The 17,077-nt window shown below is 42.9% G+C and overlaps 1 protein-coding gene across 1 annotated transcript; it reads left to right on the forward strand.

Annotated features, from left to right (window-relative positions):
• The first annotated feature begins 166 nt into the window (after positions 1-166).
• COMMD8 (COMM domain containing 8) lies at positions 167-12,851 on the forward strand. The gene is made up of 5 exons (XM_048848410.2): positions 167-313; positions 3,858-4,013; positions 5,880-6,032; positions 9,208-9,363; positions 11,869-12,851. The coding sequence occupies exons 1-5, from the start codon at positions 269-271 to the stop codon at positions 11,887-11,889; spliced, it is 531 nt and encodes a 176-aa protein (XP_048704367.1). The 5' UTR covers positions 167-268; the 3' UTR covers positions 11,890-12,851.
• The last annotated feature ends 4,226 nt before the right edge of the window (positions 12,852-17,077 follow it).

Consider the following 17,077-nt stretch of genomic DNA (forward strand, 5'->3'; position numbering starts at 1 on the left):
GGCACCGCCCACCCCATGAGACCCCCAACAGCCAGGAGCCCCCGCCGCGGCTGCAGCCAGACAAGCCCCACCCCCTTCCCTGCTCATGCGCGCTCCCAGCCAGCCTCCGCCCCGCCCCGTGAGGCCCACTGTCCCTGCGCATGCGCTCTGTAGCTCTCCCGTCCCGCCGAGGGTCTCTCACGGCACTTCCGGAGGAGGGCCGAGCGGGAGCGGCGAGGGTCACGTGTTGTCGCTCGCCCCGCCCCCGAGGTGGAGACTGGACGGGACGATGTTGCTGCAGCTGGAGAAGCTCCCGGCTGACCAGGTCCTGAAGGTGAGACCCGCCCCCGCAGCCGGTGCGCTGCCCCCGTCCCCGGCGGAGGGGGCTGGGCTCGGCTCTGTGGCCCTGGCCGCCCGCAGCCCCTCCCCGCAGGGGCTCCCAGCCCCCAGGCGGCGCCCGGTGCGGGCCGGCGCAGTACCGCGCCCCGCCGGGCGGGCTGCCCGTGGGCAGCGAGCGGCCCCGGCCGTGACCGGGCGCCCGCCTGGCTACCCCGGCTGCGGCTCGGGGCCAGGCGCCCTGGAGCGCGTCACTGCCCCATGCTGCACGTGAGCTGTCGGCGCCGCAGCCCGCCCGGGGCCGGGGCCGGGGCCCGTCATCTCCCGGCTAGCCCCAGGTCACGGGGTGTCTCGTCCTTGCTAATAACGGGACACTCCCCTCCCCCCCCCCCCCGAGCTTTGCTGTACGTAAGCACAGAACAAGCGCCCGGAATTCCTCACCGTGTGTGGGTGACCGGAGCCGCCCTGCCCTCCTCGGGGACACACAGACCAGCTCCCCCTGGTGTGTGGCGGGTGCTTGTCAGTAACATCTAGGGTGCGCGCTCCTGCGTGTGACCCCTGGGCCACGACAGCTGTGCCCGTGCGGCTTGGGGTCCCCGCTCCCCCGCCCTCAGCATTCACACCGTACGCATGGGGAAGCCATCCCAGCACACCTGGTGGTTCTGGGATTTATTGACTAAACTTCTGTGGTCAATATTTTAAGTAACTTAGGCATCGATTCTTGCTGCCTATGAAGGGAAGAATGTTCAGGACAACGACTCCTTCCCATCCCTGCTGGGAGGCTTCCTTCCTCCCCGCCCCCCATCTGCTGTCCTCCCAAAAATAGAATAAACCATGAATGACAACCATCCTGTGGAGTTTTAGTGGACATGTTTCTGTATGGATCAGGATTCCCTCTGCTCACTAAACTTGAAGGGATGATTGGGTCTTAACTTCTTGGAAGTAATGAGATAAAATACTTTTAATTGTCAGGAGAAGGGTATTGGTTACATTTGTCTTTAAATGTAATTTTGAGTGAGGCTGCATTAATCCATCAAATCCTAATAAAATGAGCTGGGGAAATCTTTCTCCTGTTGTTCCCTTCTCTCCAGTCAGCTCCTATTAGCTTATCATTAGGGCTGTCAAGCAATTAAAAAAATGAATCGCAATTAATTGTGCGGTTAAAAAATTAATTGTGATTATATAAATATTTTTGGATATTTTCCACATTTTCAAATATATTGGTTTCAGTTACAACACAGAATATAAAGTGTACTGTGCTCACTTTATATTTATTTTTTATTATAAATATTTGCATTGTAAAAATAAAATAGTATTTTTCAATTCACTTAATACAAGTACTGTAGTGCAATCTCTTTATCATGCAAGTTCAACTTACAAATATAGAATTATGTAAAAAAAATTGCATTCAAAAATAAAACAATGTAAAGTGAGCCTACAAGCCCACTTCTTGTTCAGCCAATTGTTCAGACAAACAAGTTTGTTTACATTAGCAGGAGATAATGCTGCCTGCTTCTTGTTTACAATGTCACCTGAAAGTGAGAAAAGGTGTTTGCATGGCACTGTTGTAACCGTGTTTTAAGGTATTTACATGCCAGATGGGCTAAAGATTTATATGTCCCTTCATACTTCAACCACCATTCCATGGGACATGCATCCATGCTGATGATGGATTCTGCTCAATAACGATCCAAAGCAGTGCAGACCAATGCATGTTCATTTTTATCATCTGAGTCAGATGTCACCAGTAGAAGGTTGATTTTATTTTTTGGTGGTTCGGGTTCTGTAGTTTCTGCATGGAGTGTTGTTCTTTCAAGACTTCTGAAAGCATGCTCCACACCTCGTCCCTCTCAGATTTTGGAAGGCATTTCTGATTCTTAAACCTTGGGTTGAGTGCTGTAGCTATTTTTAGAAATCTCACATTGGTACCTTCTTTGTGTTTTGTGAAATCTGCAGTGAAAGTTTTCTTAAAACGAACAACATGTGCTGGGTCATCATCCGAGACTACTGTAATATGAAATATATGGCAGAATGCAGGTAAAACACAAAGAAAGAGACATAAAATTCTTCCCCAAGGAGTTCAGTCACAAATTTAATTAATGCATGATTTTTTTAACGAGCGTCATCAGCATGGAAGCATGTCCTTTGGAATGGTGGTTAAAGCATGAAGGGACATGTGACTGTTTAGCATATCTAGCATGTAAATGCCTTGCAGTGCTGGCTACAAAAGTGCCATGCAAACGCCTGTTCTCATTTTCATGTGACATTGTAAATAAGAAGAGGGCAACATTATCTCCTGTAAGTATAAACAAACTTCTTTGTCTTAGCGACTGGCTGAATAAGAAGCAGGACTGAGTGGACTTGTAGGCTCTAAAGTTTTACATTGTTTGGTTTTTGAGTGCAGTTCTGTAAGAAAAAAATCGACATTTGTAAGTTGTGCTTTTACGATAAAGAGATTGCACTACGGTACTTGTTGGAGGTGAATTGAAAAATAATATTTCTTTTATCATTTTTACAATGCAAATATTTGTGATAAAAATAATATAAAGTGAGCACTGTACACTTTGTATTCTGTGTTATAATTGAAATCAATATATTTGAAAATGTAGAAAAACATCCAAAATATTTAATACATTTCAATTGATATTCTTTTGTTTAACAGTGCGATTAAAACTGCGATTAATTTTTTTGAGTTATTTGTGAGAGTTAACTGAGATTAATCGACAGCCCTACTTATCATGTATCTAATAGTTTTCTACCAGTACAAATAAAAACACTTGAGATATTCTTCAGTCATCCTCACAACTGTCAGTGTTTAATTTGTTTTGGGCTATGACTTTCCTCGCTGACAATAACCCAGAATCCTCTGCTGCTGTCACAACAGCTCTGACGATGGTTGATTTTTTTTTTTTTTTTTTTTTTTTGTAAATGAAGTACTAGTCAGTCCTTTCCAGCCACAAAGAAAGTAGTTGCTGCACTGGGCCTTGAGGACAGAGAAACTAGGGGAGCATTTCTGGATGCAAGTGGCTGGTGATTTGGGGAATGGGGAATTAGAGTAGCAGTGGATACTCACTTATTAACATCTGGTATTTGTGTTGCACGTTTAATTTTGAAGATTCCAAAGTTCTTCAGAAAGATCATTGTACCTGACTCACGTGACACTCAGTGATAGTTTAATAGCACATACCAATACTGCATAACAGAAGATGGGGGGGGAAAAAAACTATCCCAATGAAGAGGCATGATGTAGTTACCCTGTGTGGAACCTGGTCAAAGCAAAGGAATTAAACATATCTCCTCTAGTGAAAAGTGTTGTGTGATGTAGTCAGGATTTCTTTATTTTTAATTTTTTTAACAGCTCTTCCAGAATATGCTACCTCTAGCTGCACATTATCCCTTTACACAATACCAGGGTGGCATTCCTTCAGCATCCAGCCTCTGAGGCAAAAGTGACACGTGAATTGTCTGCTGTACTTTGCTTCTTGTGTAGGGTAGTAATGGAGCCACTATAAAGCCTTAGGGTTTTCTTTCCCCCCCCCCAGTTCCTTCACCAAGTAGTTGATGGCATATGTGGCCGTGCATATTGTCGATATCAGGATTACGGGAGTGTTTGGAATTTGACAGAATGGATGGCGGTATTAGAAGAAACAACAACATACTTCAAAACTACAGTTGGCAAAAATCTGTCAGATGAAGAGGTGAGACTATCATCAATTAGATTTGACTTTCTTCCATCAAGCCTAGTACTATTGCTATTCTATCCTGAAATATTTATATATTTTAAGTGGGGTTCATATGTTAAATATAGGACTTAGATAGTAATAAAATAGACCAAATCTTGATCACCTTAAGCAGCACCCTGTCTGCCCCCTCTGATTCCCCCTTTATTTCAGGGATTCTGTGCAGCTCTCCCCATTTTCTCTCTGTTCCAGGTTCTGTGTGACCTCTATTTCCTTCCTACCCTACCAGGGTCCTCCATTCTCCCCACATACCAGCAGTTCTATGTGCACCCCATTCTCACTTCCCCTCCGTAGCAGGGACTTTCTTCACAATCCCTTCTCCCATGCCAGATTTCCCCACCCATCCACTGTCCCTGTCTGTGGTTCTGTATGCCCTATTCCAAGTTCCCCCATTATTCCCTCTTCGTGGCAGGGACTCTGTGTGTGCCCTCAATCTCAGGTCTCTAATATGCCTTTCAGGGTTCTGTGGGGTCCATTCCTCCTCCTCCCATGCCATGGGCTATGTGTGCTTCCCCACTCCTGCCTTCTTCCCACATGCTAGAAGCTTGGTGTTGTTCCCCCGCAATAGGGTCTACAGTCCTCTTCTCCCCGCCAAGGGTCTTTGCATATTCCTTTTCCCTGGCCAGGGCTATGTGTGCCCCCCTTCTTCCATTCTGGGGCCACCCATTCTTCCCACTCATGGCAGAGGCTGTGTGTGCCCTCATACCAGGGATTCTGTGTCCCCTTCCCTCCCATACCCCTATAGCAGGGACTCCCATAGCAGGGACTCTGCAAACTCTCCTCCCCTTCCACCCATTCTGGCTGCTCCCCCCGCATTCCCACCTTCCTCTACCATCCTAGTGGCTCTGTCTGCTCCCTCCCCCCCAACCAGGTTTCCCCAATTTTCTTCCTCCCTCTTCCAGGGTTTCTGTGTGATCCATTCCCCCCTCCCTTCATGCCTGGGCTGTATGTATGTCCCCATTTCCTCTCTTCCCTCATTCTCTATCTGGGAGATAAGTCATTCAGGATGTCAGCAAGTTATTCTATGGGGAGGATGAGCAGAGATGAGATGTGGTATTGATATTGTGGAAGATCCAGTGTGTCTAATTTTAAGGAAAACTTGTAGGTGCTCCTAAATACAGTTAGGAATGTATTTATTTCATTTTATGGATAGCAGGGAGGAAGCAGCCAGAATGCTAGCTCCAGAGTGTATGTGGGCAGCTGAGTGACAGATAAACAGTCAATACCAGTGTGTCCTTTCAAACTAGCTCTGGGAGCGTTACCTTTTATTTTATTTTTTAAAGGGCGCCTCAGCAGATTCTAATTGGAACTTTTCTTTTAAGAAAGGAATCTAAACAGGTTAACAGTATCCCTTTGAGAGACCATTCTCCAGTCAATGTTTATACATGAGTGATATTGTATTTAATTTACAGTTATGGAGATAAACTTAATGGAGTCATGTTTGCTTATGCACCATAGGAAACACACATCGGGGAAATCAGTGGGAAAGGGGCATTGAAAGGGAAGCTTCCTTGAATTTTTCAAGCCTCAACTGTATTCAGCTGAATCGTTGTTAACAACAGTGAGCAAACATTTCACAAATTTCCCTAGCATATAAACAAGGTTTTACAGTGAAATTTTTATTCACTATATCTGAGGGTGCTTTGGTGGTTGCTTATCTCCACTGTCTGCCATTGTGACCTGTTGGGAGAAGCCAGGACATAAACTGAATAACTCCAGGTAGCAGTTATCGTTTTGGCTTCTTATCCAGTACAGCTATATTCTATTGTAAATCTAACCTTTTCTGCTTCATAATTAAAACTCTCTTTTTACTGATATTTTCAGGCTGTTCAGCAGTTGAATGAATTGAGCTCAAGCCATCAAGAAGCAATCACAAAATGCTTGAAAGGCAGAAAGGAAGAAATCAGGCATGCACTGGTGGAAAGCATAAGTGCAATCTCCTCTGCCCAGCTACAGGATTTTGACTGGCAGTTAAAGGTGAGACTGTATCTGTGTCTCTTACTGTCCAGAGCCTAGAAGGCTACAGACACAGCCTCTGATAGGCTGCCTGATTCAGAGGTAAGGTTAGACGTGTATGGATACCAGAAACCCAGAGCAGAAGAATTGCTGGGAAGGCATACAGCTCATGAAAATAAGCTCCCCTTTGCTGTGCTGCATTATTGCCATCTCTTGGATGTTTTTTTGAGATTTTTTGATTCTCCTCACACATTTGATTTACTTCTCTCCATCACAATTTGAGCCCTGACTTGGAAACTTGACTGAATAGAAGAAGAAAACCTGTACTTAGAATAAAATAAAAAAGTAAAGCTACATGAATACTAGATGGAATTCCCTGACTCATGTGAAAAAAACAACCCTCTAGATCATAACTAAATGTATGTATGTTTAAGGGATAGATTGAAATCAGTTGTATTTAGTTTTATTTTACTAATGAGAACAGTGCTGCCCAAAGTTGGAAGAAAATCTGCCTATAGTAGAAGTGCTCTTTTGCATAAACATTTTAATCTGCCAGAAGTGCATTATAGAAATAATCCTGATAATATTGCTTATGTTTATCTGTCCTTGTTAGTTGTTAAATAACAGACTAGCTTTTTGTCCTAACAAGCACTGTAGATATTTTTTGCTGAAAAATGATTTTGAACTCCAAGTCAGTTTCTGACTGGATCAGATTTTGCAGGAGCTGATAGCATAACATCATGTTGTGCTTCAGATGAGCTGCTTGCTAAGTATTGATCTGTCTCACTGACTGAATTTACTGTTGGCAAAATTATAAACCAGACCTATAAAAACATCCAGTTGCTGCCTGCAGTTTCTTGTTACTTTCTCCTATTGAGGGTTTTTTTTTTTAATTTCTGGCTAAGAATTAATTCTGAATTAATATAACATCTGAACTAATTTACAGCTGTCTATTTCTTCCTCTGTGGCTCACATTTCGCTTTATCCTTTATTCCCATTAGTCACCTGTGCAATCTATTAAAATCAGAAACTCTCCTTTGGGGAAATGCTGCTGTAATAGTTATATAGGACCAGCTGCCTTCCCATAATTGTACAGGACCAAAATCAAGTCACAGGCTCTCTGTATCTGGTATATGATAATACTGCCAAGTGACTGGAAAAATGTATTCAGTGTTTGCTAGCCAATGTGAAGAATACCTGCACCGCTTCACACCCCTGCAATTTAAAGGAATAGAGTTGTGTACTGTATTTAGTTGCAAAATTGTCAATAAACTTTCTATTACATTTTAAAAAAAAAAACTTTTACTGAGGCTGATTTAAATAGTAGAAAAACATTGACATGCCATTGACCAATTTTATCAGTATTTGAAAAATTGTATATTTGTTAAATAGTATTTGATCAGCTGCAGAGTTGGCTGGAAAGTGCAAAAAACCACTTAAGAATGTAAGAATGGCTATACTGAGTCAGACCAGAGATCCATCTAGCCCAGTATCTTGTCTTCTGACAGTGGCCAGTGCCAGGTGCTTCAGAGGGTGTGAACAGAACAGGTAATCGTTGAGTGATCCAACCCCTGTTGTCCAGTCCCAGCTTCTGGCAAACAGAGGCTAGGGACTCTTCAGAGCATAGTTTTGCATCCCTGCCCATCCTGGCTAATAGCCATTGATGGACTTATCCTCCATGAACTTATCTAGTTCTTTTTTTAACCGTTATAGTCCTGGCCTTCACAATATTCTCTGGCAAAGAGTTCCACAGATTAACTGTGTTATGTGATGAAATACTTCCTTTTGTTTGTTTTAAACCTGCTGCCTGTTACAGTAAAAGCTTTGTTATTTGGCATGTTGGGAAAATGGCCTGTTGGGAAAATGGGGGGGTGCTCGTAAGTAAAAAAAATTCTGGTTAACTAACAGGTATACTAACCAATGGACGGAGGCAGTTTGGATGCGGGAGGAGGCTCAGGGCTGGGGGTTGTGGTGGGGTTGGGGTGCAGGCTCTGGGAGGGAGTTTGGATGCGGGAGGGGTCTCGGGGCAGGGGTTGGGGTGCGGGGGAAGTTTCACGGTGCCAGATCCAGGCGGTGCTTATCTTGGGCATTTCCCCGCAAGCAGCAACATGTCTCTGCTGCTCCTAGGCAGAAGCGTGGCCAGTGGCGCTACACGCTGCCTCCACACGCAGGCACTGCTGCCTCAGCTCCTATTGGCCGCAGTTCCCGGCCAATGGGAGCTGCGGAGCCAGCACTCAGGGCGGAGCAGAGGGATAACATAGAGCCCCCGTGGCTGTTCCTCCGCCTAGGAGCAACAGGGACATGTCACCTCTTCTGAGGAGCCAGGAAGGGAGCCTGCCAGCCCCACGCAAACTGGACTTTTAATGGATATCACAAATGCCGGTTTCTAGAACTTTCTGGGTGGTAAAGTGCCGGATAACACAGTTTTTACTGTAATTTCATTTCGAGTTCTTGTGTCATGAGATGGAGTAAATAACAGTTCCTTATTTACTTTCTCCACATCAGTCATGATTTTATAGACTGATTTTATGATTTTATCATATCCCCCATTCTTTTCTGATAGTTTTCTGATACTTTTACTCTGGTACTTACCCAATTACTCTGGTACTTGTTGAATAAGTTGTAAATACTGTTCAGTCAGCCCTACTGTCATCTCTTTTACCTTTTTATCCTTTCATGGTTTGCTCTCTCAGCATATTTGCCCTTTTTATCTAATCCTGGCCCTTGTTGGATGCATATTTCAATTCCATTCCATTGTAGAACTTGCATGCTGGATTATATGAAAAACTAAATAAGCAAGAAGCTTTACAGTGTCACTGTTTAAGTGTCGGCAGGCCCAAAATGTAATCTGCTTTAAAATCTGATTGCAAAATTCATGCAACCCAAGTTTTGAGGAATGATTTCAAAACCCATGATTCAGTACTGCTACCTATAACAAAAAATGCCGTTATCCTGTCATCTTTGAACAATTTTGCATTAACAAACTATTATGCAATGGAGGGGAAAACAGTTGTAGCTAAAGAAACAGAATGAAAGTTTCTGGCTTCAAAGAGGATGGGTATAATTAACAAAAAGAAAAATACTTAACATTAATCCTGACAGTGACGTTTCAAAATAAAGTGTAGATGTGGTGGCATGGTGGACATATAACATTTAATGTCTCTACTTTAAATGACTTTTAATTCATCATATACAGCTTGCTCTCTCCAGTGATAAGATCTCCATGTTGCAAATGCCACTTCTCAATCTTGATCTGGATGTGAAAGAAAATGGTGAAATTAAGCCAGTCTCTGTAGAAATGAATAAGGAAGAACTGCAGAACCTAATAAATGCTCTGGAAGCAGCTAATAAGGTATTTGTTACTGGCTTTTTATTACATCCTTTCTTAATTAGGTCCTAAGTACTACAATCATTTTTACTTTACAGTATTCCTGTTATTATAGCACCTTATAGGAAGTGACTTGGTAGTGGAACATGCTTCTGTGGAGTTTATTATTATATTTAAGTCTGTTTATGTTTATCTTTAGCAGTCTTAGTTTATCTCTTCCACAGTTTTATAAAAAATATCTCTTCCTCTAATGAACAGTTAAAATATTATTTTGTCATTAACACTAGTTGATTTTTATCAAACTTTCTTCCTCTGCTGCTCTACCCCCGGTTGGAGTTCTTTGTCTTGGGCCCAAAATTTGGCATGCCCCTCTTATATTGTTTTGTTTCATAGTGTTTGGTTACCATGGTTAGCCTGTCTGGTTCTGTATAGCAAGACTGAGCTCTGGATATTGCTACCTAACAACAAAATGTTCTTGATGCTGTACACTAGAACAAGTTCCATTTCAAAGGTTCCCATTCCTTCTACAGAGGCAGGAATGCAGCAAGCACAATAGACAACTAAGATCAGGATCAAAATGCCTTGAAAGTTATAGGGAGCAGAAGAGAATATGAAAAGAACAGCATTTTAGCTAAGAGCCACATACAGAATGATTTGAAGACAGAATTTCTTCCTGAACCCCACAAAGCATCAGTGGCTGGAAATGGACTCTTTGACACATTATATGGGTTTATCTAGATCAAGCAATCCTTTATTTCCTGTGGGCTAATAGAACAGATAGAAAGGGTTGTACACTGAGAATGCAAGTATATCTGACATTGAAAAATTTTATTTTAATGGAAAGTAAATTCCCTGGAATAGTTCCAAATTGGACAATGGAAAGAGCAGAAAATATGCAGAAGAAAGTAACTTAAACATGTTTGGAGTGGTGTGGTGATAGGGAAGGACGCAGTATTGTCTGACTTGTATATTTGTTGATGGTAATCACATGAATTGGAGGCATCCTCAACCAAATTGCAGCATTTATTCAAGGCACTTTATAAGGTACAGTGGTTTGTTAGCACTGTTGATGAATGACATACGTGCTTTAAATATCTGTTGATTTACTGATAATGACAGGTTTCAGAGTGGTAGCCATGTTAGTCTGTATCAGCAAAAAGAACGAGGAGTACTTGTGGCACCTTAGAGACTAACATATATTTGTGCATAAGCTTTCGTGGACTAAAACCCACTTCATTGGATGCATGCAGTGGAAAATACAGTTGGAAGAGGTATGCACGCACACACACAGAACATGAAAAAATGGGTGTTGCCATACACACTATAATGAGCGTGATCAATTCAGGTGAGCTGTTATCAGCAGGAGAAAAAAACCTTTTGTATTGATAATCAGGATGGCCCATTTCCAACAGTTGACAAGAAGGTGAGAGTAATGGGGTGGGAGGGGGAGGGGAGGAATAAGCATGGGGAAGTAGTTTTACTTTGTGTAATGACCCATCCACTGCCAGTCTTTATTCAAGCCTAATTTAATAGTGTCTAGTTTGCAAATTAATTCCTGGGAGTGGAATAATGACAGTTTACAAACTTCTGTCTCCCAGTAGAGTGGGTGGAGAAATGATGGAATAAAGTAATTGTCCAGTTAGAAGTTGGCTATTTACCTCTTAGGTCAAGTTTTTTTTTTTTTTTTTTAAACTTAGCTGACAAACTAATCGCTGTTATCTATCCATAATATCTTAGTGTCGTGGCTGCAATATGCAGGCCAACACTTCTAATGCTTCTTCAAGAGTGCTTGGCAACTGGGAAATCCTGGCTTGTAATTCTTAGTGCTTTTAATAACAAATGCTAAATGAGGAAGAAGTATGACAGTAATAGTGCTGTTTTTTAAAAAAAAATGGTCATACATAGTTCAAAGTAGTACGAGCACATCAGTGTAGTAGGGCCAGGACTGGGCCACCAGGCAACCTGACAGCTACTCATTGGGCTGGTCATCTTCATCCCAGGTGCAGCAGACATTTCCATATATGCCCTGCCGTGGCCAAAAGCCTTCTCTTGCTTTTAGGGGTAGCTCTGTGGCTACCTACAGGAACTGCTCCTTCTTGGCAGAGCGTTCTCCTAGGCAGTTGGCAACAGTTCCTGTTTGGGCCTTCTCAGAGCTGATCACAGGAACACTTTGAGGCCTCTGGGTACCCCTTAATTTCCTGCAAATGAAGCCAAAGGAGCAGTTGCTCATCAAGATTCTGGGCTACCCAGCCAGGGCTCCGTTAGCCCAGGCTTCAGCAGACTCCAGCTTGCTCTGCGCTCTCCTCATTATTGCAGGGGAAAGTAAGGTAAAGTTTTCTCATGCTTGATTATATGTATTGAGAGGAGGGACTCACTCTGTGAATGGTGTCCCATGTGTGCCGTGTGAAGCAGAAACCTGCAGGTATATTTGCAAAGACTGTTTGTAAGGTATTGTCCAGGCTTCTTGAGCCTGTGACTCTGGCCCTGATTGTAGCTGAATCTCTTTCTTCTTTCAATTTCTTTCTGAAGGTTGTTTTGCAGCTGAAATGACGAGATTCTGACTGTCAGTGACATCTGTTGGTGATGGTTCCACAAGAGACCGCAAAGAGAATGGAGATATACTCTATAAAGTGGGAGAGTAATGATGCTATTAAAGTACTGAGTTAAGTAAGCAACACTGATGTGGACCAGAAGATTTATTACAAACTTGGTGGAAAAAGAGACCCTGCAGTCCACTAGACCCGAAACACAATTGCCTTGTAGAAAATGTTGAAAGTTGTATAGGTCTACGAAAGACTACAGTAGCATTTATGAAAAATTTGAGTTCCGTGTTTGACTTTGGAGAAGAGATTTTGCAGATGTACATAAGCTTTTTTTGTTCAGAATAAGACATCTTGCCTCCAAAGTAACTTATTACATAACAGTGTAATATGAGTTGCTTTCCTGGGAAGGTTAAGCACAGCCGTGTCCTGGAACATAAATATTTGATACTTGTGAATAGCAGAGTAATAAACAGTTGATGCTTTACATGGATAATGGCTTTTGAAAATTTAAAAATCTTTAAACATTCAGAACCTGCCGACCTGTGTCTTGTGAGTTTCACATAATTGTCTTGAATCTGCTCTGAAAACTGGACCAGTGTCAAAGTTCTGAATAAGAAACACATGGCTTTCAACTGACACGTGTGACTCAAAAAAAATATATATATATATATAATCAAGTGATGGCTTTGCAGAACAGTAGGTCAGCTATTTCCAAAGTGTGTCTAAGAGTGTATATGCTGTACACAGGCTGTCAGAATAGTGCTCCCAGTCCAATATAGCCATTTTTTCTGCAGGGAGGGTGTAACACACCTGCAGAGGTTGGGGGTAGGATTTAGACTACATGCAGAATTTCTGCCGAGAATTTATTGACACCAGAAATCTGTCTGATTCAAATTATTACATGCTTGTCTACTATCGAAACACATTTAGTTGTATTTAAATAGAATAAAAAAAATACTTATGCATTCATTTTACTTGCAGTGAACTGTAGTAAGCCATGTTATCTGCCTTTAACAAATAAATTCTTGTGACTCTCTTTCAGCAGGAGGATGCAGAAGTGATGTAAAGGGCAGGATCCTGCTCTCATACCCAGATAATAGTGATTTGTGAGGTACAAGACCCAAGACTATCATTAATTTCAGTGGTGAGGTTCCCATTGACTTGTGTGGGAGCAAGACCTGAGTTCAGATTTACATCTCCAAGAGAAAACAGCCAGCCACTACAACATTCTGTAGGCCAGATCCTCACCTGGCATAAATCGATTGTAGCTCCATTGTTAGAGTTTAATGGAGCTTTGCCAACTTGCGTTGCTTAAGAAGCTGGCCCTCTAAGGAAACATTAGCCCTGGCATCATAAAATATAGGTGTCTTTTAAGTCAGCAATATGAAGGAATTCACTTTACGTTACCTTAATTACTGAAATGCAAATTCATATTCATTATTTTCTGTTTTTCTGCCTTAAATAGGATTTTAATTTTCTCTTTCCGCAGTGAATAGTATTTGTAATTGAATGTGTAAATACTTTGTGTTTTGCGTATGGCAAGCTAATGAAAAAGTGATGAACCACCAGTATTTAATATTATAGTCAGAGTACTACATAACAAAATTTCAGAAATGATCATTGCAAATGAACTCTTATTTTACTGTTTAATTGTAATGGGATCTCCGGTAGGAGTGAACTAGAGAAAAACAACTTTCATATATCACATAGAATAGTTACATATAACTTCAAGCAATTTGTTTTAGATGCAGAGAGATGCACTGGATTTTTCTGATTGAAATATAGCAATTTTGTTGCTTGCTCAAAGATATTCAGGCTATTGTTGCTTTTTTAGCCTTGTTTTTGTCTTTCTATTGTTGAAATGAGTGAATAGGGTTGCTTATCAGGTTAACACAATCCATTATTGATTTGTGAACATAAATTCTACTGGTTTAGGCTAGCATGGAAGTAACCCTCAGGGCTGCCACCTTTTGATCACTAGCGTGCAGAATTGACTCCCCAAGATTGCTGGGAAGTTATGGAAGAAATATTCAGGATAGTATTTCCCATGTAGAGTACCCGTCATGGGGTAAAATCCCTCTAAACCCTGAAATCCTCCATGTCTGTACTGTATACTGGACGAGTAGGACTGTATACTATTTGTACTACTTAGGAGCCCTAGTCATGGACCAGCATCCAGCTGAATATGTGTATAGTAAAGGGACCAAGGAAGGGGTATTGACTGGTTAACAAGAGAGGAGAGAACCCCAAAATATATCTTTAGCATTTCATTTCTGTGTCAGGCATTTAGTCATTGTATGCAAAGTTTATTTTTATATTAATTGGTTGTAGACAAGTTTTGTAACTTGGCTGGAGAAATGTATTTACCTAAAATATGCAATCATGTTTATCCAATTTAGTAACTACAGTCTTTTACAGTGATATTCAGACCTCAGTGGTTCAGGAGCCAAATTATCGATCAGTATTACCCTAAAGAGCCACAGTAGTGTGACTTCTTTGTTTCATTTACTGTAGCTTCAGATTTAAACAGTATATTCAAATTTAAACAGTATGACATGGGAAGTACTTAATTTATATATATGATTCTCACAGCAAAATGACTGCCCAAGTATTATTTTATCAACTACAATTGGCTAATAACATAGTAAAAGCATCCTGATTGGTTAATAATTAAATCACACAGTGTTTTTATATCATGTGCTGCAAAGAGCTGCAGGAGACACATTAAAGAGCCACTTGCACCTCATGAGCCTCCGTTTGAATATCACTGGTTTGATAGTTAGAGACAGTAGCATCAACAGCAACTCCTTGAGGTTGTGAGCTCCTCAAGCCAGAGTGCCAGAGAAAGTTAGTACTGTGGACAAACTAACAGCGTGGTTTGTGTGTCTTTGGGCTCTTCGGGTTTTGGATGCTGTGGTCTAAATTTTCAAAAGTGCTTAGAGGGGCTGCTTTTCTAGAAGTTTTTGGCACTCAAAAATTGAGGCACTTGAAATCTCTTAGTTGCTTTAGAGCAGAGGTGGGCAAACTACGGCCCGCGGGACTGTCCTGCCTGGCCCTTGAGCTCCGCGCCGGGGAGGCTAGCCCTCCTCCGCAGCTACGCCACCGTGCGGGCAGCGCTCTGGGCGGCAGGGCTGCGCGATTCTGCAGGGCAGCGCAGCAGTAGTGTCTGGCTCCTGCAGGGTGGCGTGGCTGCCAGACATGCTGCTCTGAGTGGCATGGTAAGGGGGCTGGGGAGTCCCAGGGGGCAGTCAGGGAGCAGGGGGGGGTTGGATAGGTGTGGGAGTCCTGGGGGGTCTGTCAGGGGGTGGTTGGATGGGGCGGAGGTTCTGGGGGGGTGGTCAGGGGACGGGGAATGGGGGGTTGGAAAGGCATGGGAGTCCCGGGGGGCCTGTCAGGGCTGGAGTGTGGATAGGGGTCAGGGCAGTCAGGGGACAGGGAGCTGGACGGGGGGGGGGTTGGATAGGGGCAGGGGATCCTGGGAGGGGGTGGTCAGGGGACAAGGAGCAGGGGGGTTGGAAGGGTCAGAGGTTCTGAGGGGGGCAGTCAGGGGGTGGGAAGTGGGAGGGGTCGGATAGGGGGAGGGGCCAGGCTGTTTGGGGAGGCACAACCTTCCCTACCTGGCCCTCCATACAGTTTTGCAACCCCAGTGTGGCCCTTGGGCCAAAAAGTTTGCCTACCCCTGCTTTAGAGGATAAGATCCTATGCTTCTAGCCTTCTCTGCAGATTTTTCCAACCCCTCTCCCTGAGGGGAGAATTTAGTTGAAGTTCAGCAACCTGGGGTTCCACTGTCGACGCAGCATTATGTAGGTTGAGTCCAACCACCCAAATCCCTGACTTCCTAGAGCCTTCCCAAAATGTGGCTGCTCTAGCCCTTTGTCCATGGTGCAGTGTAGGAAAACATGACTGTCCAGAAGACACACAAAACCAACCCATGGAATTCTGAAATTTTTTGGTGGCTCCCAGGGTATGCCTACACAGGGATAAAAAACCCATGACTGGCCTGGGTCAGCTGACTCAAGCTCACAGGTCTCAGACTTCAGGGCTGAAAAATCGGAGTTTTGTGAGCCTCCACCCTTGCAGGATTCCAAAGCTCAGGCTTTGGCCTGAGCCTGAACGTCTAATGATTTTTAGCTCTGCAGCCCAGGCCCCACGAGCCCGAGTCATCTGATTTGGGACAGCCATGGCTATGCTGCAGGTCTTTTATCCTTGTGTAGACGTACCCTCAGAGCATGAGTCCTGTGGGGCTGTCTCAACACTACAAAGCAATAGGGTTTCAACCCTGGGTCCCAGCTTGACTCAGGCTCAGACTCTGCAGCACCATGGGGTCTTGGGACCCTGGGTCTGAGCTCTGGGTTAGCATAATTTGTGTGTAGATGGAAGGGGGTTAGCCATGAGCCTGAGTTCGAACCCTGGGCTTACATTGCAGTGTAAACAGTGAATCAAGCAGAACAGCTAAGACTCTGTACCGACTCAATCCTGCATTCTTTGCATACCCCAAACTCTCCTTCAGGCCTTTTCTCAAGAAATAGTCACAATAACAATGGTTTATCACTTCTACTTTGTAAAGCCACCATTTGTTAGCACTACCTTCCAATATAGCTGTTAGTCTAAAAATCAACCAACACATTATTTTGTCTGCTAGATCAAAGTTAGACAAATGAGATTTTCTTAGATTATGAAAAAGGAGATTCTATCCCTCTGCTGACCTTGCTTAATTAGAGAATCTACAAAAAAGCAGCTCTCATTGTAATGTCTTATTTAAAATGATTGCTAATGCTCTTTATACATGTCTTTACAACTATGAAAAAAATCCTGTAAATAAATAAAAACACTGTGATGAGTTTATAGAAATTATGGGGATGGAACCTTTTCTGGAGAAATTAGGTGTAAGTGCTGCAATGGAGCGACCAACACATCCTATTAACACGGACGTGATGTTCAAGGGCAACTGGGAGTTTTACCAAAATAAGAAAGTAATGGTAGATAGACAAGGCCAAAAGGGGATGATTGTGAGACTGGCACCAGTTCTGCCCGAGGTAGCAGGTTATCGTAACTTAAAAATTTAAGAAGTACAAAAAGAGCTATAAAATAAAAAGTGACATGTCATAAGAAGTAAGCAAAAGACGTAAAGTTCAGTCTAGGCTTCAGTACCACATGAACAGCCCATGGTAACTTTACTTGCAGTTAAGGAATGT

This window comes from Caretta caretta, chromosome 4 (assembly GCF_965140235.1).
Source record: "Caretta caretta isolate rCarCar2 chromosome 4, rCarCar1.hap1, whole genome shotgun sequence".
Classification (NCBI taxonomy): Eukaryota; Metazoa; Chordata; order Testudines; family Cheloniidae; genus Caretta; species Caretta caretta.